Source organism: Denticeps clupeoides, chromosome 1 (assembly GCF_900700375.1).
Source record: "Denticeps clupeoides chromosome 1, fDenClu1.1, whole genome shotgun sequence".
NCBI classification, from domain to species: Eukaryota; Metazoa; Chordata; class Actinopteri; order Clupeiformes; family Denticipitidae; genus Denticeps; species Denticeps clupeoides.
Window position 1 is genome coordinate 25,669,050 of NC_041707.1, and position 27,317 is coordinate 25,696,366.

Sequence of the window (27,317 nt, forward strand, 5' to 3'; positions counted from 1 at the left end):
GCGATCCTGGAAACAATGGGAAGAAGTTTAGGAAAATGTTCCATAATTCCTTGGGGGGGGGCGACTAATAATTTTTGCCTGAACTATATATGTAAATAGTCCATATAACTCATTATTATGCATGAACTGATTCTTAACTGCCTGTCTTGATAACATTCAGGACCCAGTACCACCTGTACGGAGGACTCCTGCTATAATCAGGGCGTGTGTCTCCAACAATGGGAGGGCTTCTCCTGCGACTGCACCATGACGTCCTATGGAGGCACTTATTGCAGTGACCGTGAGTACCCACACTTTTTTTAAGCATTTTGGTGGCATGAATTATTCACAAATAACATCACTGGTTGTTGATTTTTTGCTGATTTATAAGTTGGGTCATTAATAAAAAAATAATAAAAACATTAATAAGACAAGAAAAAGCTATTTATCTTAAGGGAAATTATTTTGTGCTAAAACTTGCTCAGTGCAGTAAAAGGAAATAATCATATAGTAGTAATAGTGCAATGTAATCTCGAAATAATAAACAGCTATGGCATGTATAGTAGTGACATTAATTAGATCAGGTGATTATGAAAAGTGACAGTGTTGTTCCATTAATAGAATATAGATGCTACATTAAATTGTTTTCCCACCATTAACACTTGTTTATTGTAGTATTTTTTACAAATACACTGATATACAACATTAAACCACAGACATTTTAGGTGAATTACACCGGTTATGTAGTAGCATCTTTCAAATGCTGACATGTATATTAAACAGCAATTGAGCAGTTACTGAAATTGATATATATATATATATATATATATATATATATATATATATATATATATATTAAATTGTTCCATTGTTGAACCTTTTCCAATCCTACAGTAAACGAAAACTGATGGGACATTATCAGAAAGATTTATATGTTGCATTTATTGAAACAAGCTTTAAAATGAAAGTTTTCTTGTGGAATTCCATACAGTAATCCTGTCTGCAGGTTTGAAGTTCCTCTTTAGGGAATGCTGTTAATAATGAGCAGAATAGGAAATTTATCAGGGATGTTATTTTATTTTAGCCACAAACAGCAAATAATTGTGATTTTAATGACAACCAGCTATTTTAGATGCATAAATCTAGACTGGCATAGGTAGTTAATAATAATTTTAATGGAGGGCTCCATTAAAATCCTTCCTAGAGGATTTCTCATCCTTGTCTCCTGCTTGTCTCTTGTTTAATATTATGAATCAGGGCAAGAATATATTACAGAAAAACAGCAGATCTATCCAGAGGAAATTCATGAGTTTTAGTGTTGTCAGACTGTAAGGAATTTAGCTGACTAAAGCAGTCATGAATAGTTGGTTGTTTTCTGTGACAGGTAAGTCCCGACAGCTGTTTTTTTCTTTATCTTATTTCTTTTGTGTTACGGATTTACTCCAGTTTTTTTTTTACCTCCATATTTATTTTTTAAATTATGAATTATGCATGTTTTGTGGTTGTGGTGGGGGCGTAAATAAGAATGCAACCAAACCAATCAATAACAGAGTTGTGCCTTTATGAGCGAGCCCCATCTGTGTATGCCCCCAAGTTCTTCTACATATTTATGTAAAAATATAACCCTTGAGCAACTCAGGGTTAAGGTTAAGACACAATGGTTGTAAGTGAGGTTTGAACCTGTGACTTAGTGGGGTTCTGGTTCATAGGCAAGTGTGTTACCCACTATGTCACTACCACCCTTTTTTAATATGTATGTAATATGTTGTTTTCTCACAATTACTAGTTTTAGTACTTAGCACTGGCCCTGAAACTACCAAAGAGCCAAAGTGACACATTAAGCAATATGCCATGAGTGAACAAACATTACATTCACACACATAAAACTCAAGGTTTTGATTTTCAGTCATTATTGATCACACTGCAGCATTTCACTGGAGGTCCTGCATTCTGCTGCATTTCTCTTGAATAACTGAAGGTGTGTGCCATCATCTTTTCCAGATGAGTGAAATTCAAGCTTCTCTCTCATGCAAAGAACCATAGGAAAGAAACATGTTATAATTTATGTGCTTAAACTTCACTAGCCGGTTTATATGTGTCCCTGCACTGTGCAAGTTATTGTAGAGTCTTTGGCATCACTACTACTGATGAGGCAATATAATATATGGTTATGTAGTACATCTACAGCACACCTGAATTATGACTGGGTACAGACAAAGAACACTTCGAGTGCTGAACACTCTGTCTCTTTATAGAGTGGCAGCATTAGCAAACAAACAACTCCTTGGGGAGTGTGAGTGTGTCTTATTAAGGAGTCTGCATGTGTTCATTCAAAATTGTCATAATGTTATTTAGCAACTTCTCTCTGTCACTGAAGAAAAGCAGTCAATATTTCATTGATGAGTCTCAGCTTGTTTAGGAAATCTTTGCCAGCATGTCCTCTGCATTCCCACTGTTCATGTTTCCAGTAGCTCTTAAAAAATTTACTTGAGAAACAGGTTTGGCAAAGAAGCATAGAGCAGAGCTGCACCTAAATAATTCTGATTCTAATTCTGAGTGGAAGGATAGACAGACATATTGGTCTTGCATCAGGACTTCTATCTACTGATGGCAAACATGCATTTATTGTTCTTGTTCTGAGAGGTGGTTTTATTATTTTATGCTGTCTAAAAAGGGTGCCCGTGTGTGCATGAATGTGCATATTTGTCAAATATCCTTGTAAACAAACCTTAGGAGGAACATAAATTTGCTATTTCTATTTCTATAAACTGTGCATTACAGAGACCAGTGTCAGAAAAAAACTGAATTAACTGTATTAACTCTATGAACCCTGCTATGCCTTTCCTTCCCACTTTCATGATGAACCAACACAAACACACACAAATAATCACACACACACGCACACACACACACAAACTAAATTTATTTCGGAGGACACAAATTGACTGTTTCCCCTGTTTTTTTGTTTATGTGCACACACACATATTAACAGCCTGAAGCAGACTTTATGTAATGGTAGTTAACAGTGTTTGTGTGAGCAAATAGATGAGGAGGTAAGAACAGTGTCTCAAGATTTCTGGCTCTTATTTACCCAGTTCCTGTTTGTATGTATATGTATATGTATATGGGCATATATAGCTGAAAAAAAGTATGGACATACACTGATGTATGCACTTACCTAATTTACACATTTTGATTTGTACTGGCCTGGCTTCTTTCATGTATACTAATGAGCAGCCTGTCAGCCTTCCTGCATTGTTAGGTGGAATTGTTCCACGACTCATATTTGTTGTGTAAGTGAGTCCATGGTTCAGTTCCACAGATATTATTTAATACATCTGTTCTGTACCTGAATATATCTGACTTGGGCCATGGACTAGCAGAGTGAGCAATTAATAAATATACAACAGAGATAATTTACATTGATATTAAGTAAAATGGCACAATGGTGTACCATCATCCAGCAACACCAGTCAGGAATATTTTACTGTCCACTATATCAAAAATGTGTGTGCATGTATGTGTCATGTCAGCATAAAGGTAATGGGCAAAGGCAATAAAATGAATGCTGTTACAGTCCAAAACAGTCCTCATTGGCATGTGTCTTAATAGTCAATTGTTGTTGGTCACAAGACTTAATAGTAGCCATTATGAGGCTGAGAGGTATAACAGAGGTGCAACAATGTAGTGTAGCCAAATAGATAAAATACTTTCATTTCATTGGTGTTTCATTGTTTTTTATCTTTTTAACAGAAATAAAACATTAATTGATGTTCAACTCAAAAATGCCATTGTCTCACCAACAGACTCACATAATTTGGATTCTCCATAAAAAAATCTATTTGCTCCACATATGTTGATTGCCTTCCACTCTAATGAATCACTCATAATGAATTTTCTAATGTTAGGAAAAAAAGAAAGTTTAGTAAAAAGAGCAATAAAACCCCACATCCTAGTTTCTTGGGAGGTACAACCTCTTAGAAAAGTTATTGTTGTGCAAATGTTTCAGACAGTAGTTTTCATATTTCCAACAGAAACCAAAAGTGTTCAGGAAGGGACACTCTAAAAGTGTAAAACAAACAAATTTGGTGAGATATTCAATTGGATCCAAGACTGGGCTCTGGATGGGCCACTCAATGATATTTACAGAGTATTTTGGCAGTGTGCTTAGGGTCAATGTTCTGCTGCAAGATATCCTGCTGAGTGCTCTAGAGCAGGTTTTCATCCAAGATGTCTCTGTACATTGATGAAGTCATCTTTCCCTCCATTCTGACTAGTCTCCTGCAGCTGCAAATGATGCTGCCACCACCATGCTTTACTGTAAGGATCTATTGGCCTGGTGATGAGCTGTGCCGGGTTTCCTCCAAACATGACACCTGGCATTCGCACCAAAGAGTTCAAACTTTGTCTCATCACACCAGAGAATTTTGCTTTTCGTGGTCTAAGAGTCCTTCAGGTGTCTTTTGCCATGTGCCTTTTGCTAAGTGTGTTAGATCAGGCCACTTTACCATACCTGGCTAATTGGTAGATTGCTGCAGAGATCGTTCTCCTTCTAGAAAATTCTCCTCTGTCCAAAGAGGACACCTGGAGCTCTGATAGAGTGACCATCAGGTTCTTGGTCACCTCTCTGACTAAGGCCCATGTCATGTCTGCAAACTGACAGGGGGAATATAGCGCAGAAATGGGACATACTGGAAAACAATGGTTTATTAAATGCAAATATAAAGGAAAGAAAACAGGCACAAGAGCCAAAAAAGTGGGAGAACAGAAACTAACCCGCAGGCGTGTGGCGATTGCCAGAACTGAAAACAGCACACAAGTCACACGGTCCACATGAATGTCGCAGCCCCGATCGGCTGCTCCACAGGTCCTTATAACTGGGCTCCAGCCATGTACCTAAATAGACACACATGTCCATGACTGGAGCCCTGCTGTCATGCAGTTTGGTGCCAGTTGCATTCCCAGCTGCACCCAATTGTGACAGCCCATCTTCCCTGGTCACTCAGCTAACATGGCGTGCTTTCTCAGTTTTTTTCATTTTTATACATTTGCCAAAACCTCAAGTAAAATATTTTCATGTTGTCATTATGGGGTGTTGAGTGTAGAATTATGAGGAAAAATGTGTTTAATCATTTTTTAAATAAGACTGTAACATAACAAAAAAGTTATGCGCTGTGAATATTTTCTGGATGCACTGTATTTCCAGTCAGAAAACAAAGCTGTGGAGACCTCAGAACCACCTTACCACTGCTCTGGTTCCTGTGTCAGTTTCTAATTTTGGAACCAGTGACCATAGAAAAAAACTTAGTGCCTATGCCCAAAAATACAATTCGGCCCACAATTTTGCCCCAAAACTTTGCTGGTCTAGTACCGTGAACCCGTAACATCAAGCGTTGTGAGTGAAGTGATTGGTAGCTTTAAAAGAGAAAATGTCCGGTAACGTGGAGTACTGAAGAAATCAAATCAAAAATTTAAAAAGTGCAGTAGAAGATAGTGTATGAAGAAATAAGGGAAAATGTTAAAATCACCAGTTTCACACGAACAACCAAACTGTCAATAAGCTAAAAGAAAGTAGAAAGACAACAGAGACAAAAAGAACAGGCTGTGTAAAAGTAGCAGTCCACAAGATTTCTATTACAATGAAATGGATTCGGTGTTTCCAGTCTAGCACCGGCCAACACCAGTGTAGTGGAAATGAGGTACAAGTGTTTTAAATGTATTAAACAGTCCCCTAAATCAAGTAAACTAACAGAATAACTAACAAATTTTACTTTGGCATTGATGAAAAAATAGAAAAAGTGTCCTATTCTATGCCTCAATTTGAACCTGAATTTTGGAAAAACTTCTGTCTTTGGACATGGCATGATTGTTTCGCTGCACAGGGAAGGCCTCTCACAACATGTCATCTCTGCCAAAGTTGAACACAGTAAGAGTCATTTCTTAAATATCAAATGGGAGACTCAACTGCACTCCAGTACATTCTATGGATTCTATGACTCAAATTAAGGCCCTTACTTATTATCACTGCAGCCCAATAACAATAAGATCTATATCTATAAACAGAACAAAAAACAAAAACACCTCCTCCCATGCCCCAAACTTGCCGGTTTGCACTTTGTTGGAGTAAAGTTTGATTCTCTGATGAAAACAGTAGACTGTATGGTCCTGATGGCTGCATTAATGGTATATTGTTACTGTCACTTTTAATTGCCTCTATTTTTGGTTGAACAATTTGCCTGTTTGAGTTAAAAAAAAGTTTTCAATACATTTCTTAACCACAGCTTTTCATCTCTTGCTCCTGTTTCTTTCAGCTTCTGGTTATGATGTATCTGTTCTATTATGGGAACAAAAAATTGGGACTAAAACATTCCTGTTTTACAACCTAAATTCCCATAACTATTCACGAGAGAGCGACTGCCGTCACATATACTGCTGATTGCAATTGTGAGCTGCACTCTTGACATGCAGGGGACATAAAATTCTTTAAGCAAGTGAGTGGGTGGAAATAAAGTGAAAAGGGATTATTTTTTATTCTTTCATATGTACACACATTATGTGTTGGGAAGGTTACTTTTAAAATGTATTCCTCTACAGATTACAGAATACATGCCCCAAAATGTAGTTTGTAGCGCATTCCCAAAAAATCCAACAATTGCCATAATATGAGGTGCTGCTTTTCTAATGCTAGCAAAAAAACAAACACTAAGTTTACAAAATAATGAGGTTACAAGCCTTATGAACAATACCAATATATTTATTATAAAAATTATTATAAAAATGCATTAATTATTTATGCCTCGCACTCATGCTGTACTTGAACATTCTGCGGAAACGTTTGGCACTATTACGCCCAGTATTACACGCACTATTACGAACACTTGTGCTTTCTCTGAAACGGGCAGATGGCTTTTGCGCACGCAGTTTAATCCATTTATTTCAACAAAGTAACTGTACTCTGATAATCTCTCATTTAAACAGCAAATGTAACGAAATACAGTTACTCATATTTTGTATTCTAAATACGTAACACTGGTACATGTATTCCTTTAATCCCCAAAACTGCACACATACACATATTTTGTTCTAGTTTTAATGATCTGCCATGGTAAATGTTTTGTCTGTGGACTCCATCTTGTGTGTTTCTCTCTAGAATTGCTGGCCATGATCTATTGGAGCTGCTTCACTTCTTGGGTGTGGGTGTAGCACAACATATTGTCCATAGGTATGGAAGTGTTCTCCCATGGGTGCAGGCCTGCAATAGACACATATATTGACATTGAACAGAATGATTGCCACTCTTACTACCATTGTGTCCCAGAGCACGACACTTAACCCTAAGTTGCTCCAGGGAGACTGTCCCTGTAACTACTGATTGTAAGTCTCTCTGGATAAGGGTATCTAATAAATGCTGTAAATGTCTATAATTACCCTTAATTCCTTATTATCACTTAAGTCCCATACTTAAACAAGGCACCATGGGAGTTTTCTAGACAGGATAACATTAGATGGCATCTTCCATCATTCATCCTTGTAATGAATGAAGAGCCAACTGTGTCCCTACAGAATAAAAGAGCATAGAGGTAACTCCCTCAAAGGCACAGTACTGTATTTATGTTTTTAGATGTATGTAGCCCAACCCTCATGTATGGCTCACCACTTTCCCTAACTCCTTAGCACTCATCTGTATTCCTCTTGTGTTTGTCTTTGTAAGCTAACATCTGATATGCAGCACAGATCCATCAGTATTACAAGTGGACACACCCCCTGTCTGTACTCCTCTCCTCCCTTTTTATTGTATTATGAAAAATGAAGAGTGAAAGAACTCATGAATTAAACATCTTTATCATGGTTCTTCCTCATCAGGTATTCAATAGTTGGGGTCTCTCAGAGAAAAGGAGAAAAAATGTGGGCGTGTATGTGAAATAGAAATAGAGAACTGTTTGGAAGGACTGGGCTAAATAAAATACATGCAATCTTTGAACTATTATGTCTTTTATGTGGAGGACTGTGACGTTATCTTGATGCAGCACTTTACTTCCCCACCCCTTTTGGGAAGGATTGTGTCAGGATTGACCTTCTGTAGTGAAAATTAAGGGTGCTTTCACACATTTGTATGTTTGCTTTGGTCCGAATCAGTCAGTGAATTTTAAACATTGTATAATTTTCCTCTTTGGTTTCCTTTCACACAGGGACAAATCCAAGTGAACCAAAATGTGTTGCTTCAAATTACACAAGAGCTTTCTGTTTGCTGATTAGTTAGATGTATCGCTGCAGGAACAACAAATTTAATCTCTAAATTCTAAATATTTTTTATCAGTGGTTCTAATATGGCGTCATAGAAATTTACCCATCATTCACTGTTCTCAAATCATATGATAGCATTTGATCCTGTTCTGGGTTGGTACGCATTCTCATCAGGCTAACTGCACCAGAGTTCGCAATTTGATTTTGTGGTTTGTTTTGATCATACTTGAGTGTGATTGCTTTGTTCACAACGAACAAAAACGAACTGCACCAAGAGGACATATAAAGTTCAGTTTGATTCAAATGCACGAAAGCCTGTATGTGTGAAAGTCCTTCCAGCATTTCATGTATAACCCTAAAATAACAAATTGTAATATGGAATTGAGCTGCAGTACAAACAAAGTTGGGTGGTCAAATTATGCAGGGAAAACCAGACATAGATGCAATGTGATGTGCCTGTGCTTTTAAGCATTAATTCAATGAGAAGTTGAATGGACTACTCGATAAGCAACTCATGTACACCACAATCAAAATATTGCCTGAATTAGAAGGAGGTCAGTATTCAGAATTTGGTGCACATGTAAACATATTTGTTCAGCCAATGGAATATTTATTGACTTTATTTCTATCCTTTCTTTGATTTTGGTCAAAAGGTAAATGACTCTTCTGTATGCTAATGGACATGAACAGAGACTAATAATGTATAACTAATGCCTATATGCCACAACGACCTGTGCAGGTACACTTTCATTAAGTCCATATGCTTCTAAAAGAATGCTGAGTAGCTGAGCACTGTGGATCCTTAATTAACCCACAGAGCTCTGATCACTCCATTAGCAGTCAAATGGAATACAAATCTCAAAAGTCCTAGGGACACAAAGGACAAATAAGAGGCATGGTGGCTGATATCCATTAATGTTTATACCTGGAAGGGAATAATGAAAGTAAATCTTGGTTAAGAAAGCCAAAATGTAATTACCAAAAAATCCAGGAAAGCAGACTGTTCAATTACTTCTGAGAGACCAGGTACAGCAACATGATGCAGCAATTGATGTTGCTGATGCAGCCATAAACATTTTCTAGGTATTTATGCAGCTGCTTAAACATTAACAACTGTTTATACACTGACGTCTATGCACATTTGCTTTAACAACTTCAAGTTGCAATAGGGACCACAATCAAGTGGAGTACTTGCTAGAAATGTCTAATATGGGGTTAAAATATGAATTACTCCCAGACACTTCAGAACTATTTTGGCAACATTCTTGGGAGCCTCTTGAACAAGCTCTTAAATCAGCTCAAGATCTCTTTGACTACTGGTGCTTTTAAAATTCAAATAGAACCATTGCTCCATAGCCATTCTACTGGAAGAAGAAAGCATAACCTTACAGTTTCACTTCATACCTTATTATCAGTTTCTTATCAGTTTCACCCCAACACCCTATGGCTTTTTTCTTATCCTGCTCTTGATATGTCTCTACCTTCTCCACCATGCTCATGGTGTACAGTCTTAAGTTTTGAGAATAACACAATAACTGGTTTTCACAAAGTTTCCTGCTTTCATTTTTATAATGGCAATTTGCATATACTCCAAAATGTTATGAAGAATGATCAGATTAATTGCAAAGTCCGTCTTTGCTTTGAAAATAAACGTAATCCCCAAAAAAACATTTCCTCTGCATTTCAGCCCTCCTACAAAAGGAACTGCTGAGATCATTACAGTGATCCTCTCATTAACACAACATCATTCTATCATGCTGATTGAGTTAGAAGAGCCGACTGGATACTTTAAAAGGAGGGTGATGATTGAATTCATTGTTCTTCCATTGTTAACCATGGTTACCTGCAAGTAAACATGTGCAGTCAATGTTGAAGCAGCTTCACGGACAAGGATACCGATGCTACTAAGATTGCCCCTAAATCAACCATTTATTGGATCATCAAAAACTTCAAGGAGAGAGGTTCAACTTTTGTGAAGATGGCTTCAGGGTGCCCAAGAAAGTCCAGCAAGCGCCAGGACCGTCTCCCACTGATGATTCAGATGCAGGATCAGGGTGCCACTAGTGCAGAGCTTTCTCAGTAATCTCAGCAGGCAGGTGTGAGTGCATCTGCATACACGGTAAGATGAAGACTTTTGGAGGGTTGACTCAGTTAAAGTCAGGTGCAGTGAAGTTAGGTTGATAAAGCTTGATATTCAGTTAAAATTAAATATAATTTGTCGATTAATTTCTGTATTTAAAAAATATAAAATATTTATTATGTAGGTTTTATTATGCTCTTTAGTCCCTGATACAGTATGTAGCAATGTGTGTTATCAGATATTTCCAATAAGTAACTTTAACTTTTCAGGCAATGTTATCCTGTCTTTTTTTTATTATATTTATTGAGATAATTTTTCAATTTACAGACAAACAAGAAAAAACTAAATCACAAAACAAAACACATCTCCTTCAAATAGATTAAATTCAGCAGTCAACCACATCATCCACATCATGTGCAAAGGCAGGAAACTTCAAAAATAGATTTTTACTCAATGTAACATTGTGAATAATAATGACAATAAAGATACAAATATTAATATATAATCACCTAGGCAAGAGTGATAAGGGAAGTGGAAATAAAAATAGAGAACAAATAGGTTTGCAAATGTCAGCACTATCAGGAACTTTAACAAGAGATTTAGAGAGACAGAAAGGAAAATAAATAATAAAATTAAACTAAAAGTGTCACATGATTCCATCATGTGACCGGGAGTAACACGGAAACGAGGTAACGTGACTCCTATATATTAGGCTGGAGAGCAGCTGCCAATTGCTCAGTCATTGAATTACGCACGCCATTCGACTCGGCCCCGAAAACCTTCAACCCAGTAAGACCGTACCTGTCCTCTCTGTTCTGCTGACCCGCGAACTCCTTCCTGTCACCCTGTCCTGCCCTGTCTTGTGTCTTAATACGCGAACGACAACATCAGTGTGGTGTTGCGGCTCGCGCCGTCCACGTTCGCAGATTAAACGCGGAGGAACTTACCTGCCTCCCTGCGTCCCGCCGCACCAAGGTCTCTCGTTTCCTCCTACACGTCTCTCTCGTTCTGGTCCCGGTTCGCGTTACAGAATAACTGAGCCCGAATTACGCGCTTCACAACTCGCTGCTTTGTGCGATCGAATAGCGCGGCAGGAGAATCTTTTTGGAAGTCTGTCGCAGGAGGTTCGCTTCCTGCGGCAGCGCGTTCATGAGATGACTGCTGCGCACCGAGAGCAGGAAGCGGCGAGCGTGGCGCAGAGCCCTCGCCCCCCCGCGGTTGGAGCGCTGGAACGGGACCGAGGGGAGCGGCGAGGTGCTCCTCACCGCTCTCTCGTTGATTTTCGAGCTGCAGCCTAGCCGCTACCCCAGCGCCCGGTCCCGCATCGCCTTATTACTAACCCGGCTCGTTGGTTCCGCAGCAGAGTGGGCGGCTGCGCGAATTAGTTCCCCCAGTTCTGCGTCTCTCTCATATACCGAATTCGTGGAGGAATTAAAAATCACCTGCGCCAGGGTACCTCATCGGTCAGCCAGTTTACCACCAGATTCCGGACCCTGGCTGCAAAGACTCCGCTGGGCGACCACGCCCTCCGGATGATGTACTATGAGGGACTGGCCCCACGAATTCGTGGTGAGATGGTCAGCCGGGAGATGCCAGCAACGTATGAGGCCCTCATACAACTCGCGATGCGGATTGATCGCCACCTGCTGGCACTCCCGAAAACTGCGGCCCCCACTCCGACCCTGCATCAGACCCCTCGACCGCCTCTATCACCACCTCAGCCCATCGTCACTCCTCCAGACCATAGGGGGGAACCCATGCAGCTGGGACGGACAACCCTCACGCCTGAAGAGAAGCAACGGCGTTTTCGGGAGGGTTTGTGTGCATACTGCGCTTCCCCCTCACACATCCGCCTGACCTGCCCTATTCGTCCGGGGAGACGGGACACCCAGCAGATCAGCACGGCGCGGCCATCTAGGCCCCTTCCTCCACATCTGATGCCACCGACCTCCTGACTCACTCTCCCGGCCGTCCTGGAATGTAATCAGCGAATCATCTCCACCACAGCCTTTGTGGATTCCGGGGCGGCTGGAAATTTCATAGACCACTCCTTCATCCGACAACATCACATTCCCCTGGAACTCCTCCCAAGTCCTCTCACAATCACCTCCGTGGATGGTCATCCTATCTCCGCAGGACCCATCATTCACCGCACAGTCCCTCTTCATCTCCGGCTCGACTCTCATGTGGAGAAGATCCAGTTTTTAGTGACCAATATTATCACCTCACCACTCCTCCTCGGGTTCCCCTGGCTGTCCCTCCATGAACCCCACCTTTCCTGGTCATCGGGCGTGGTGTTGGAGTGGGGAGCGCACTGCCATCGCCATTGCCTTCTGCCACAGCCCTCCCTGTCTGCCTCCTCAAACCCAGAACCGACCAGTCTTGCCCTAGATCATGTCCCCTCCTGCTATCACGACCTAGTGACCGTCTTCAGTCCCGCCAAAGCTGCCCAGCTGCCTCCCCATCGACCAGGCGACATGGCCATTGACCTGCTGCCAGAAACCACTCCCCCGAAAGGACATCTCTACTCCCTCTCGAAGGCAGAGCAATTGGCCATGGAGCGGTTTGTGGCAGAGGCGCTTCAAAACGGCACCATCCGCCCATCGACTTCCCCGGCCGCGGCAGGGTTCTTCTTTGTGACCAAGAAGGATGGTGGCCTGCGACCGTGTGTGGACTATCGTGGACTCAATAAAATCACAGTCAAAAATCGAACACCTTTACCTCTAACCAACACCGCCCTTGACGCCCTCTCGGGAGCCAAATACTTCACGAAGTTGGATCTCAGGTCGGCCTACAATCTGATTCGTATCCGAGAGGGCGACAAGTGGAAAACCGCATTCATCACCCCCACTGGTCATTTTGAATCCCTTGTCATTCCATTCGGCCTATGCAACGCACCCGCCGTCTTCCAGCAGTTCATCAATGATACTCTCAAGGACATGCTGGGACGGTGGGTGTATGCCTACCTGGACGATGTACTAATTTACTCACCCACTCTGGAATCCCATATTCAACACGTGAGAGCAGTACTAAAGAGATTGCTCGCCCACCGACTGTACTGTAAGCTGGAGAAATGCGCCTTCCACCAGCGCTCCACCACATTCCTGGGTTTCACCATCTCGTCCCAGGGTGTGGCCATGGAGCCCAAGAAGCTGGAAGCAGTGGTGTCGTGGCCCCTACCCACGATGCCTGCGTCCCGCCGCACCGAGGTCTCTCGTTTCCTCCTACACGTCTCTCTCGTTTTGGTCCCGGTTCGCGTTACAAAAAGTGGTGTATTAACACCTACACTACGACTACAAGGTTTCAAGTAGTGTTGCAATTATCATAAATCTTTAACAGGAGATTGAAAAGAGGCCTCCAAGAAGTTTCAAACAGATCTATATTTCCAGACATACTATATCTAAGACTTTCTACATGAAGGGTGGAGGAAAGTTCAGACAACCAGATCTTGAATAGTGGCCTTGATAGTGGCCTTATTTTTCCGGATGCAAAGGATAGATTTTTTTGCAATCATCATACTGTACTGTAGGGGCACTGAAGCATTATTAAGATGCTGCAAGGAGACTGACCAGCCCAGAACAGCAGTTGCAGGATCTAAGTGAAGCTCACAAGCATAAACTTCTGACCAGATTTCACTGATTTAAGGGCATGCCCAAAAAAGATGACTAAGCGAACCCTCTGCAGAGTCACACTTATTGCAGAGAGAGGAAATAGTGGGATAAAAAGTATTAAGTTTAACCCTAGAGTAGTGTAATCTATGCAACACCTTGTACTTAATAAGTTGGTGTCTAACGTTAATCGAGCAGGTGTATATATTTTAAAGACACCTTCCCAGTCTTCCCTAGAAACATTTAGATATTCTACAGTATGTGCATTAAATCCCCATATAAATCCCCCTTATGCTAACATGCAAATTTTTAAACATGCTCCAAACGACACCAAATACCCGCGCTCCTATGAAAAACGCCTGGACAGGCCCATCAAAATTTCCTCTGGAATTTTCAGTTCTAGTAATAAGTTGAAATCAGATTATTATCAGATGTGTGTTTACAGTGGTTGGCAAAGTATTAAAGTGGGATCATCAAAATTAGGTCCATACACATTCAGCAATGTGACATGAGTTGAGGAAAGTAGACCTGATACAAATACATAACGACCATTAGGATGACTGGTACTCAATATGAGCTTAAAAGGGATAGATTTACGAATTAAAATAGCTACCCCTCTGACCTTGGATGAAAAAGAAGACTGGAATACCTGAGAGATCCAACTGAGAGAATCCAAATCGCATACCGGCCTCCTTTAGCTTCTTTTTCACTCTGTCAAATGCCCTCCGCTGAGAAAGTACCTCTGCCGTGAAGTCCGGGAAGATGGAGATGAGTACTCCAAATTTTAAAGGAGCATGTTGGCGCGCTAGTTGCAGTATCATCTCTTTGACCGGATAATGATGTATCCTCGCAATCATGATTCGTGTGCACAGTCAACTCTAATCCGTTTGGGAAAGTCCTCAGCACCCAGGAGTTTCGGGATGAATTGTTCCACAAACGCGATTGGACGACCAGCCTCCACGTTCTCAGGTAACCCAACAATCTTGATATTCACCCATCAAGAACGACCCTCGAGATCGTCCAATTTAGCACACAGGGCCTTGTTAACTACGAGAGTTTCCAGACAGGAAGTCTCTAGGTCAGAAATGAAGGCTTCATGCTCAGCTTTAGCTCCCTCAAGATTAGCAATACGCGAGGTAGTTTCAGAGAGCGTAATTTGGAGCTGAGATAAAGTAGCTTCCATCCAGTTTAATCTGTCATTCATAGTTTGAATAGCCGATAGAATCACAGTTGAATCTGTGCTGCGCAAGTATCGCCATCCGCCTCACTTTCATTAGACGGCGGTTTCTCGGCCTGCTGTTTACCTGAGGAAGTCGGTGAATCCCCTTTCTTGAGTTTAGCCTTCTTCATTTCACTGCTATATAGTTGCGAACAAACTTTCACAATGAAAATAGAAGAAAAAACACAAGTTTGTCGAGGTTTTGAGGGAGCACTCTAAATTTACATCCACACCATGTGATGCTCTCTAGCCCCCCGTAGAACCTGGTTTTAATATGAATTCAAAGCTCAAATGTAACTATCCATAGTTTTCACCTGCACACTTTTCACATGAGCTATGGTGAGAGATGGTTACGCATTTACCCAGGGAGAGATGTCAGAATGCTGTTCAATCTTTAGACTCTTTAACAGATTGCACTCCACATCTCCTTTGCAATTAACCAATAGGTAAATTTTCTCATAGGCATAATGCACTTCTTTGACTGCCATCTTTGACTGCCTTTTGAGATGCAAAAATTCCTAACACTCATTCACTTATTCATAGATACATGGCAGTATCAGTTTCTTTGTCCTTAACACCCCTCACACATACACACACACACACACACAATGCAATGCATTGTGATGCAGACATAGACTATTCTGTATTGATTCAGTTGCTTTTCTGACAGTGGCATAAAAATTTCATACACACTCTCAACATCACATTTCCTACACTCAGATGAAACACCCAAAACTCTCAAATTAACAGCTTCCGCTCCCTTCTCTCCACATCTCTCGGCATACCTCAACCAGTTCTGTCGTGCCCGCCCCCCTCATGTCCAGTGACAGCACTTGTATCACTGTCTAATAGTTTCAGAAGAGTAAGGGCTTGGTTGGGTAGGTCAACTGGAGGCTGAGTCAAGTTAATCCTGAGAGTCCATTAGGACAGAGGAAATAGGGAAAGAGATTGAAAGAGAGTTTGTGGATGACTCATCACTCACTCTCTACTCAAAATGATGGAAAGAAGAAGAGTGGATGAGAGGAGAGGGTCCTCACATGATAGTTGTAGATAGGAGGAGGTTTAAGTGGCTGTGGCTCTCAGATGATCTTCATGTTGATCTCAGCTCTTCATCCAAATTGCAGTCTACCACTGAGCCACATGGCCACTTCAGGAGTTGCTCTTGACTCAATAGCTATTTTTTTTCAAGTATATGAATAATATTTACTCTCCCCCACATGTATTCATGTGTTTGGGATCTGTTTTATCTAGTAGAGAGAGCCTATGAGTGTGAATTAGCTTCTGGATGAATGAAACATGCAACCTTCACAGTCTTTGAAAGTGAAAGCTCATATTTTTCTAAGTAAGCAATACTGTGCCACACTTGGCCATGTTTTTCATGCCATTAAGAATTGACAAAAGGTGTCAGTGAATTATATGTGAATCTTGTGTTTGTCTTGCTGTGGGCTTGACCCTTCTCTGGGTGAGTCCCCACCCTGCACCCAATGAACAGGGATGGAATTGGAGTTATGGATAATGAGTGAGTGCAACAGAAAAACAAGGCTATTTTTATTGGGAAGGATATGGTATGCAAGGCAGAATGGCTTGGAGCATAATGTCAATGGTTTTAATATCATAAAACACTTTTTCTTGTTCTGCACTGCAGAAAACATATTCTGCTTTTGGTTCAAATCTGTATGTATGTATAGTATAGTATGCTGCATCAATCAGAATAGACCAACATTATTTGCATCACTTACAGTACCCTGAGGAGAAATGTTTGTGTCACTCAGGCCTGGCTTGTTGGTTCATTATTGGGGCAACAGTTCACAGGTCAGGAAAAGCTGCTGAATTAGCTCTACCTCTGGGACTGCACTGTTTGATGTAGTTTGATGTAGGCCTGAACTATTCAGCAACAGTTCTTGCTTTTATTGTTATTCTTTACATACTCATTTTCACACTTTTTGTCTCAATTTCTTGCTATGTGGCCTTCAGACCTTTTATCATACCATTATTCCTATGAGACAAGTGTAAAATATACTCAGACAGTGGTGGCCTAGCAGCAGACCACTGAGGTACCATGCCCACTTCTCAGAGAACACATTTTGTTGTGTGCACTGTAGAGGTGTGAGTCTTCACTGGTATCAAAACTCAATTCAATTCTGATTATCAATGCCTTGATATCAATGCATCCCATATATTTTCTATATTGTCAATTGCTGTTCAAATACAAGAGTTAACATTACATTTACAATTACAGCATTTATCAGACGACCTTATCCAGAGCGACTTACAATCAGTAGTTACAGGGACAGTCCCCAGTGGAGCAACGCAGTGTCTTGCTCAGGGACACAATGGTAGTAAGTGGGTTTTGAACCTGGGTCTTCTGGTTCATAGACAAGTGTGTTACCACTAGGCTACTACCACCCTAGTTAAGGTCCTGTGTGGATGCTACACCTGTGTGATTTGCTACAATGATCAGAAAAAACGGCGTACTGAGTCCACGCTCACCTTGTAACAGTTATATATGCAGGTAGTACTCCTTTAAATGCACACGGCACTATGCTGTGGGCGGGGTTAGTCATCTGCTCTGGTCCTGATGCAGATCGCCCAAGCAAAGGAATCAAGCAAACTGGTCCAAGCTCATCTGGTCCCTGAAGCCTGGGACTAAGCACAAAAAATATGTGTGGTCTTCCAAACTCCCGGTGAGACAATGTCATGCTGTAGATCACTGAACACTGAGATACAGTAAAGATCAGCTTTTCCGCCATTCCCGCTTTGTGTGTATATTTCAACAGGACAGATGGAACACTCTCCTGCTTTGATCTTATTGGTCGCGCTAAAATACATCACGGTGCGCAGCGGTCAAAGTTCAACTTTGACCGTGTTCTGAGAACAGGGCCGTAGAGTGCAGCGCCACATGAAATTTTTAATGCCACTGTCAGAAAAGCAACTGAATCAATACAGAATAGTCTATGTCTGCATCACAATGCATTGATTATATGATTAATTCCAACACCCTTAATGCACTGTGTGCTGTATCACAATGACAATTACCTTGTCATTTGCCAGAATTCCAAAGTTTAAGAGTTTAGTATTTCTTATTTGTTAAATGTGGCTCCAAAAGTAGTGTTCTCCGTGGCCTGAAAAATACATACAGAAATTACACTCCCCTTTTGCTCACACACTCCATGCTCATGCAAGTTCATGCAACTCAGCATCCTAAAACATGTCTGTCCCTCCAAGTAAGAAAATGTCAGATACAGGAATCCTGACAAAACCTATTGCCTTTTTTTTTTTTTTTTTGCTGTGCTGTCCTTGAGCTCCACGTACACTCACAAAGAACAATAGAAAGGGAAAAAAAGATTGAGTCTTTAGCCTTGGTGCAGTTTCTGAGCTTCTGTGTAACTTTGAAGCTCTTACTGACTGAATAATTGTGATAAAAAGATTTCAGGTAATGCAAACTATACTGTATAAAAACTATACTGTATAAAACATATACAATATAGTGTGTATGGTACATGCAGAATAATTTTGTGATATGTGTTCACCACACATCGTTCACTGGTTTATTTACAACCCAGTAATTTGATGGATTACAAGAAGGACAAAAACTGACAGTTAATTGATTGAAAGATTAGATGTTTATTGACATGTCAGAAACATGCAAGGTTTGATTGTTATCGTTGATATTTGCCCAAGAAATAAACCAATTGCCTGACTAATAAAATCATCTTTATTGACCTCTGCACTCCTCTCTGAACCTGCATTTGTTAAACCTGCCTTCATCCATTTCCTGGCCATGTTTCATTATCTCTTTTGACTGCAGGTAATCCAGTGTGGCAGCCATTATGACTTTCCCTGTGGACATGACTTGTCTTTTGGCACCAACCTTTAAAAGGGTCTTCATGGAAGCTGAGTGGTTCTTTAGCATTTAGCATTCTGGACATGCCATGCCAGATCCCCACCTGGGGGGTCTGAGTAAGAATGTATTAGGTCAGGATTAGTAGACCAGCTCTGAAATGTGCTGGGTGTCAGCTATGATTACTGCACACTGTCCATCAAGGTTACCACTCTTGCTGCTTTGTGCCTCAGCCTTAGTAAAAACCTATTTCATTACTAGACAAAGGAACCAGTTTTCGCATACCATTCCCCCTCCCCCAGAATGTCCTTGGCCATCTCAACACACAACATTGTTGTACAAAGGCACAATTTTTTTCTCCTTTCATTAAGGTTTAATCTATGTCTCTAGGATTAATGAAAAAAATAATAGCAATGATGCATTATTAAAATAAATAAATGCATAATATATATAATATAATTTATGCTCACATTATGCTCAATTATTATGGTTTGCCCCAACTTTAGGTGGAGGTCATGTCTGTCATGATCCCGTCTGGAAGGGGCTTCTCTGGGTCAAGGATTTGGACCGGAGGTTCATGTTTGGCTTGTGTTGCCAAGTTGATTGTCTTCACCTGTGTATGATTGCATAAAGCTACCCTGTTCGACTGTTTGCTGTTGGGTCATAGTTTGGTGATGTTTTCTTGGTCTTGTGTTATTCTAATAAACCCGTTTCGTGATGTCGTGTTTATGCATATTCGTTCCTTGCCATGTCCAGTCAGCGTGACAATGTCTTTAATCAGACAGGGTGTGTTGGAGAAATATGTGGAACCTGTTCTTAAATGGATCAATAGTAGATTTGATTGCAGCTGATATGATTTGTGTCAAACATACCCTGGTCTCAATGCTACAGTTCAGATATTAAAATTGGGCCGCATTAATAGCAGTAGCAATGAGTATTATATGTTGTAGTGTATGGGAAGAAAGTAAGGCATGGAAGGTTTTTTTTGACCCAGCTAGTTGATGGTCACATTTTTTCAGTCACCATTCAGAGTGCAGTATTTGCTTTTTGATATTATTATGAATAACAAATGACTCAATCTCATTACCACAATGCAGGGAATAAAATTAGGAATGAAGCTGGCTTGTGTTGGTTAGTTTGAATTATCGTCCCTGATTTCACCAATAGAATACAGTGATATCTGTGTGTGTGTGTGTGTGTGTGTGTGTGTGTGTGTGTGTTCATATTACAAGCTTTCTATAATCTATGCAGGACTTCAAGGATGGTTCTTAGTTTGAATTTATCTTAATCAGTTATTTTCCTAGCAAAGTTTGTCAGCTTTGAGCATTGTGCCAGGGTCAAGGAATAAATTATACCACGAAAACCAAGGCAGTTGGCATTTCACATATGCAGATCCATGCTAGTGCTGAATTTAATTAGAAAAGGGAAGTTCAGACCACCTTGACAGCTGAGAAAACCATGTGCTGTGCTGCCGTGTTTCACAATGACACCACTTCACTTTCACTTAACACTGCAAACCTGTGTGTCAAAGGGAAAAAAAACTAATTAAATGCATTTCTCAAATATGAAAGTGAAAGTGCAGTGATTGTCATTGTGATACACTGCTGCGCAGCACATGGTGCACACAACGAACTAGATGCACTAGATAATCTATTAGTGTGAACGCCAATTGTATTGCCTCTTTAATCAGTGCGTCTGATTTTTCAGATTTACTAATATAATTGAAAGGGGTTTTCTAACAAAAACCCTTGTGGTAATGGATATATTCCATCCTTTCAGGTACCATAGAGGGTTTCATTCATTTCCAGTTACCAAACCCGTTTTGAGGCATTTTAAGTCTTTTTAATGGACCAAATAATTGTTTTCATTGTAGTTTTTTTTCTTTATTACTAGAAAAGGTCTGAGGCAAATTGTCTTGAGCCTTGTAAAATACTGGAAATATTGAAATATAAGTCATTATTCATAGTCACTCAGAACAGCTTCTGTTGGTAAACCCGGAGGTATACAGAACCTGGCCTTAAAGAAAATGCTGATTCTAGTCACTGTCTCACTGTCTGCAGTGATTGCAGTTACACAGTAAATGCAACATTAAATTAGCATTATCTTCAACTGAAGCTGTATTGATAAGACAAAAACATGTGTAAGCGCATGAATGCAAACTCCCAGAAAAATGAATGGACAAAATAACAAAATAAATGGACCATATCATTGTTTTCGCTCAACTGCAGAGACATGAGACAGAAATAAAAAGTCAGAAATAATAACAAATAAATTGTAAGCATTTCTTTGTTTATGTATATCCTAAGAGCTATGTCTATTTTAGCTTGCTAAAAGTAGATTTCGTAGCCATAACCTGCACGTAGCCTAGAAAGATAGCACATTTTTCTACAGTTCTGTTTATCTGGTGTTTAGGTGTTTAGGTTTTGGATAAGACTTATTCTGTTCTTATTCCTTCTTTGACAGTCATCTGATTTGCCTTCTCAAGTTAATTTCAAGTTAGATTGTACCAGCATGGCTTGCAAATTTAGTGTAGTCTGCATAAGGTGGGTACAAAATATAATTATTTGCCACTTATCACTCTTTTTTTGGTCTTGTTTATGCTTATTGTAATTTTAAGCATAATTTGCTTATGCTGTCTGAATTCAACATGGCAGCACAGGAAAAACAGGCACACAATGAGACGTTGTGATGGAAAGCGATGTCCCATGGTGAATTTGGAAATGCCTTGGGGGGCTGACAATACCCCCTTTGTAAAGCAAGTGTTGTGTGAGCCACTGCCTTTACCTGTGAGACCTTCATGTTCAGTAAGTTTAGAAGTAAAAAAAGTTTTGTTTATTCATTCTGGTGTTCAAGCATTGTTTTCCCACAAATCACAAGACACATGAATAAGAAGCTGGATGTTGTAAAATGTTGTCTACCAGAGTAACCATTGTGGAAGCTCTGTACAGACAGAAAGTGTGGACTCAGAGTAGGTTTTTTTTTTTTCCTCGATTTTTTCTTACTATAAAACATCTGTGCCAATTTTGTGAAGCAGGGCTTTTTGCTACAATGATCCGACTAAAGGACACAGAAGTATTTTTTTTGAGACAGCTATTTGTCTTGAGCCTTGTAAGATATTGGAAATGTCTTCTCTGTGTGTGTGAGTGTACCAATGTATCAGTGCCACATGTCATATTCCTTCACCCTACCATGAAAATAAAAGGCAGAGGTTAGACATTTATGGTATTTTTCAGTGCAAGCCTTTGTTTGTTCCCCAGGTGTCACTTAAAACAGCATAATCTAAAGGATTTAAATTTTATATTATTATATTCATGTATTTTATTAAAATATTCTAGTGTTTGCTGAGAGAATGTTCAACAAAGACAAACACATGCACAATATGATTTTAAACAAAGCATTCTGATGTTTACATCCTTATTGTAGGCACATTGTCTTATTTATGCCATGGAATGACTGTAGGTGGACACAATGGTGTACCTTACCTGGACCACTTTTGGTATCTAATGCCCACTACAGAGCAGGAACATCCAGATGCTAGGCTTACTTCAATATGCTACAAGCCAGCCACCTTAGCGCCACAATTTGGCTTTGTTAAACTTTTTTCAGTTTGCCATAAATCAACTTCAACGACACATGTTATGTTTTCCACCAAGTGTCCGCCTAATGTTTTCCACCAAGTGTCAACTGGCATTGTAATGAGACATCAAATTAATGTTAACTTTATCAGGGGCTAATTTTATGGTTGATGTATGTATAAAACTGAAGTTCTTTGTGCTTCAGGGAATAAGCTATGAAAAACATCAAATAGAAGGGATAAAGAGAGAGTATTTCAGAATCAAGTGAAAAGTGACCTGACCATTGTCTTTCCGTCTCAAGGGAGTAATGGCAGATAGAAAAATAGCTGATGGCTGGTTGCTGTTCATGCTTTTTCTTTTTTGCTTTTCCACCCTGGGGTGTATTGTGCCATCCATTACCCTTTGGAGGTCCAAAGGTGATGGGTTTTTTAAATGTGTCATGACGGCGAGCTGACGGGGGAAGGGAGCGCAGAGATAGGACATGATGGGAACAAGAATTGTATTAATAAACAGGGGCCCAAAAACAGGGTGAATAATGGAGAGAACAAAAACTAGCCCGGAGGTGTGTGGCTCAAAATAAACATACATCGTTGCCAGGTGAAGTTCACAAAAATGCAGAGGGGCGGAGTCAGAGGCTTTTAACAGCTGTCAGAATTAGCTACAGCCAGCAACCTCACCTGGAGCCGATCCTGACAGAGCCCCCCCTCCAAGGGCTACATCCTCGGGGCCACAGCAGTACCATAAGTGGAGGCGGCGGGACAGACGGCGGCAAGCACAGGGCTCCTGCCCTGCAGTGTTTTCCCTTGGAGGACCCGGTCCCTCAGGCTGGCTCCTCAATGTGGTACGGCATGGCGGACCCAGTCCCTCAGAGTGGCTCCCCGGTGTGACCCTGCATTCCGGGCCCGGACCCTCAGGCTGGCTCTCCGACGTGGTCCGGCATGGCGGCCCAGACCCTCAGACTGGCTCCACGGCTTGGTCCGGCATGGCCCCGGACCCTCCAACCTGCACACATAAATGCGGGCCTTGATGGAGATGGTGGTGGGCGTGTGGTGTGAAGGGTAGTGGACATCCACTACAGCATGCGGGAGCACTCGGCTGGGGAACGTCCGGGCAGAGGGAAGGCGGGTCGACGACCAGACCTGGAGAAACGGATTCCCAGCAAGGCAGTCCCAGCAGCGCAGTTGTTGGCTGGCGACCTCCCGTCACCCTGTTCCACCAGCTTACCCCCATGTTGCAGTCTTCCTCCTTGCTGTTCCGCTCTCTCTCGTGGTCCTCACACCACTGGAAGTGCCGACACCATTGTCCTCGCTCCACCCACTCACCCACCAACGTTGCCGCTTCCGGGTTTTGCTGACTCTCCAAGGGTTGACTCTGCAGTTCTCTTCCTCTGCTTCTTTCCTCTGCTTTTTTTTTTCGGTGAGGGACAGCATTCTGTCACGATGGCGAGCTGATGGGGGAAGGAAGTGCAGAGATTGGACTTGATGGGAACAAGGATTTTATTAATAACTGAAACCAAAACCAGCACGATGGCTGAAAACAGCGGAATAAAGGGGAGAGCAGAAACGAGCCCGCAGGCTTGTGGCGATAGCCAGAACCCAAAACCCCAAATAGGAACAGGTCAAGTTTACACAGAGTCCACAAAAATGCCGTCCCTGCAGAGGGGCGGAGTTGGAGTCTTTTAACAGCTGTCAGAATTGGCTACAGCTGGCAAACTCACCTGGAGCCAATCCTGACAAAATGTTCTTTTTACCTCAGAAAAATTGCTGTTTTGAGAGACTGCAATAAAACAAATATATTTAAATAAATACTTAATTTAAGTATTTTCTTACATACAAGAACATAACATTTGCAAACATAATGCTAAATTTAGAGAAATGCATGCTTTAAGTATATGTCTTAAGAGGACAGCAATAACCCCAATTGTGGTATCTACTGCCAGGAATTATAGATAGTGTGTACTGTGAAGTAAAGTGATTGTCATTGTGATACACAGCAGCACAGACCTGCCTCATCTTATTTTCATCAACCCCTGGTCCAGAACCAACTCTTTAAATTGACCATACCATTATAATTTTAGTGGCATCTAAGTTGGAAATGCATAAAGTTGGAAATATAAACCAGCATACTCCTGGTAAGAAGCAGAAAGGACTCAATGTTCAAACCAATAAACTTAAACTTGGCATGACCCAATCATTGTACATAATTTTTTTTCCATGTCAAAATTGAATGATGGTGCTTGTACATACATAAACACATGAATGCAAATTCCCACAAAAATGACCCTGATCAACAAAATACATTAAATTAATTAAATACTAATGTGCAAATGTATTCAAATACTAATCTAAACTTTTTGTTCCTGTGCCTTTTGCTTGCTATAGAAAACTGATCAATGAATATTTTTTTAGAAAATATTTAGCCAGACAGAAGGACAACAACCTATAGTAGTATAGCTGTAGGTAGAAGACTGTAGGTTTATAGTGGACCTAGTCAAATAGATCTAGTCAAATGAGTTATGTTATTTTGCCTTATTGCATTGCAATTTTAATGTTTTTTGAAAGCTAATGCTATAATAGTTTTGTGTATAATACAATATAAACACTAAATACAAACAATAAAATACAACACAAATAAATGGCAACCGCAACATACCAGTGCTAAAATGGCAATTCTTCTCACATGCAGGATCAATGTTTCATTCATAGTAACTGAATTGTAATGGGCAAAATGCTTTAAGCACTAAGTGAAAAATAAGTAATCTTGGTAGGTCAAAAAGGTGCCGGTCCCGAAACATGCAGGCTGCGTTTGCACCCAGACTCACAGCAGGTCACAACAGAGATGGCTAGTCTTCAACTAGGCTGCAATTTGATGTCCTCACACCTGCTACTCCCTGCTAAGACCCTTAAAGTCTGGAAAATTGCAATGTCTGCAGTGATTCTCATGAACTGAAATGGAAAACGTTTCAGTAGTACTCCCAGTATAATTCATTCCATGCCAGTCCTCAGCTACCAGAATCTAGTAGCAAAAATAGATCAAATAGATCATAGATGTGGCCTTTGTGTGAGAACCAATGGGGTATCTATGAAGTGCCATTTTCATTCCCATCCCTTCTCTCTATTTTATTTTCTAGTCAAAATATCTAGTCAAAAAAGTGATTGCAAATACTATTGCCATAGTCCTTAAAAGGGGTACACCATATTTATTTCTTGTCTTATAATTTAAAATAATTATAAATATCATCAAAATGATTTAAAAGTTATAATGAACTAACATGCTATACTGTATATTTATGGATCCCAATTGGGTACAATAAGCCATCGCGGCCCTGAATTAAACAGAAGTACAGACTTCTTGTATGTACTTTTTAGTGGAGAACAGAGTGAATATACACATCAGAGGAGCTACTGCTACTGATTCTTCTCAGTGCCTCAGTGAGGTCAGCTGATCTGCCACCGTAGTTTTCCTGTTATCCGTGTTCCTGGTACCACTCCACCACCTCATCAAAACAGGGACCTTTCATCTCATTCTTTAGGGATCAGATAAGGCACTGTTGAAGTTTCATACAACCCACAAAAACAGTCTTTGATATGACCATCAGCATACAGTTTAAAATTAGAACAGACTGTGTCACATGTGTTATGCCATGTTTTTCTGTTTGCTAAGTCATCACTTATATTATTTTTTTTGTTCCAATTCTGTATAAACATTCTATCAAAAGTGCACTTTGAATAGTGTGAATGCTGTGGTAATGTTTGGTAATTACAACCTAGGCAAAGACAAATTCAGCATCACCTCGTTTGTCTCTTAACATTGACATACAAATGAGGTCGCCTGCCCTCAGCACTCAAGGTCCAGCTCAATCGTGGTTTCCCCTTGGCTCCTTTTAATAGCTTCATCAGTCTTTGCTGTGGATTTTTGATCATTACCAGCAGACAGCCTAGCCTTGTTTTCAGTGTGACAGTACAATCCAGCATGAGTGTTTCTCAAAAAATCCAAAGCAATTCTTTTAACCTCTTACCCTTATTGGGGTAAAAATACAAATGTTGCTTCTGCATATTTTATGTACACATTTTGAGAAAAAAATACAGTTGAAAATACAGTTGAGACATTTCATTCTATATTTGTTTTCCATTATTTCCACTGATTATATATGTAAGTTTTTCATTATGAGGAGTGATTTGGCTTGCCACAAACATCGGGTGAAGCTTGTAGCCCTTGGTGTAAAGTGTAATCTTTCATTAAGAAACACTGACAGTAATAGTAACAGTGATTTTGGGCAATTGGAAAACCCACAAGGGCATAGATTTGCTAAATCAGTGTTTTGCATTCAATATTTTCTAATTCACCATCACATTCTAAGCACATAAGAAGAAGCTGCCAACTATATACTGGTGCTTTCGCTCTGTTAATTTTTCTTAGTTAATTAATTTAAAAGTTTTAATTGTCAGCTGGATGATGCCAGCAACTGCTGTTCTTTATGTCCCCTAACACTGCAATAGCTAATTAACCTTTTTGTTCCATTCAACAAATATCACCTTAACAGATTAACGCTTTGAAAGTAGTAACTTTCCAATAAGGTTACATTGGTAGTTAGTTAGCTACCCTTAAACACTTCTGCACCCTTAAACACCCTTAAACAAGTTTGTGTGTATGAGTGTGTCTTCTTTCTCTGCTGATGCGGTGCCCCTTTTCCTCAACTCTTTTAGCAAGGCCTTTTAATAATTAATGGCAAAACTTGGACGTTTGTTTCTGTCTAGGCTTAGTCCTCTCC

The 27,317-nt window shown here is 40.5% G+C and overlaps 1 protein-coding gene across 1 annotated transcript in view; it reads left to right on the forward strand.

The window, feature by feature from the left end:
• Nucleotides 1-27,317, forward strand: part of LOC114786953 (neurexin-2-like) — a 384,882-nt gene that overhangs the window by 306,779 nt on the left and 50,786 nt on the right. The window contains exon 17 of the mRNA XM_028974592.1: nucleotides 161-280. Coding sequence (XP_028830425.1) covers nucleotides 161-280 — 120 coding nt within the window. The remainder of the gene's footprint in view (nucleotides 1-160; nucleotides 281-27,317) is intronic.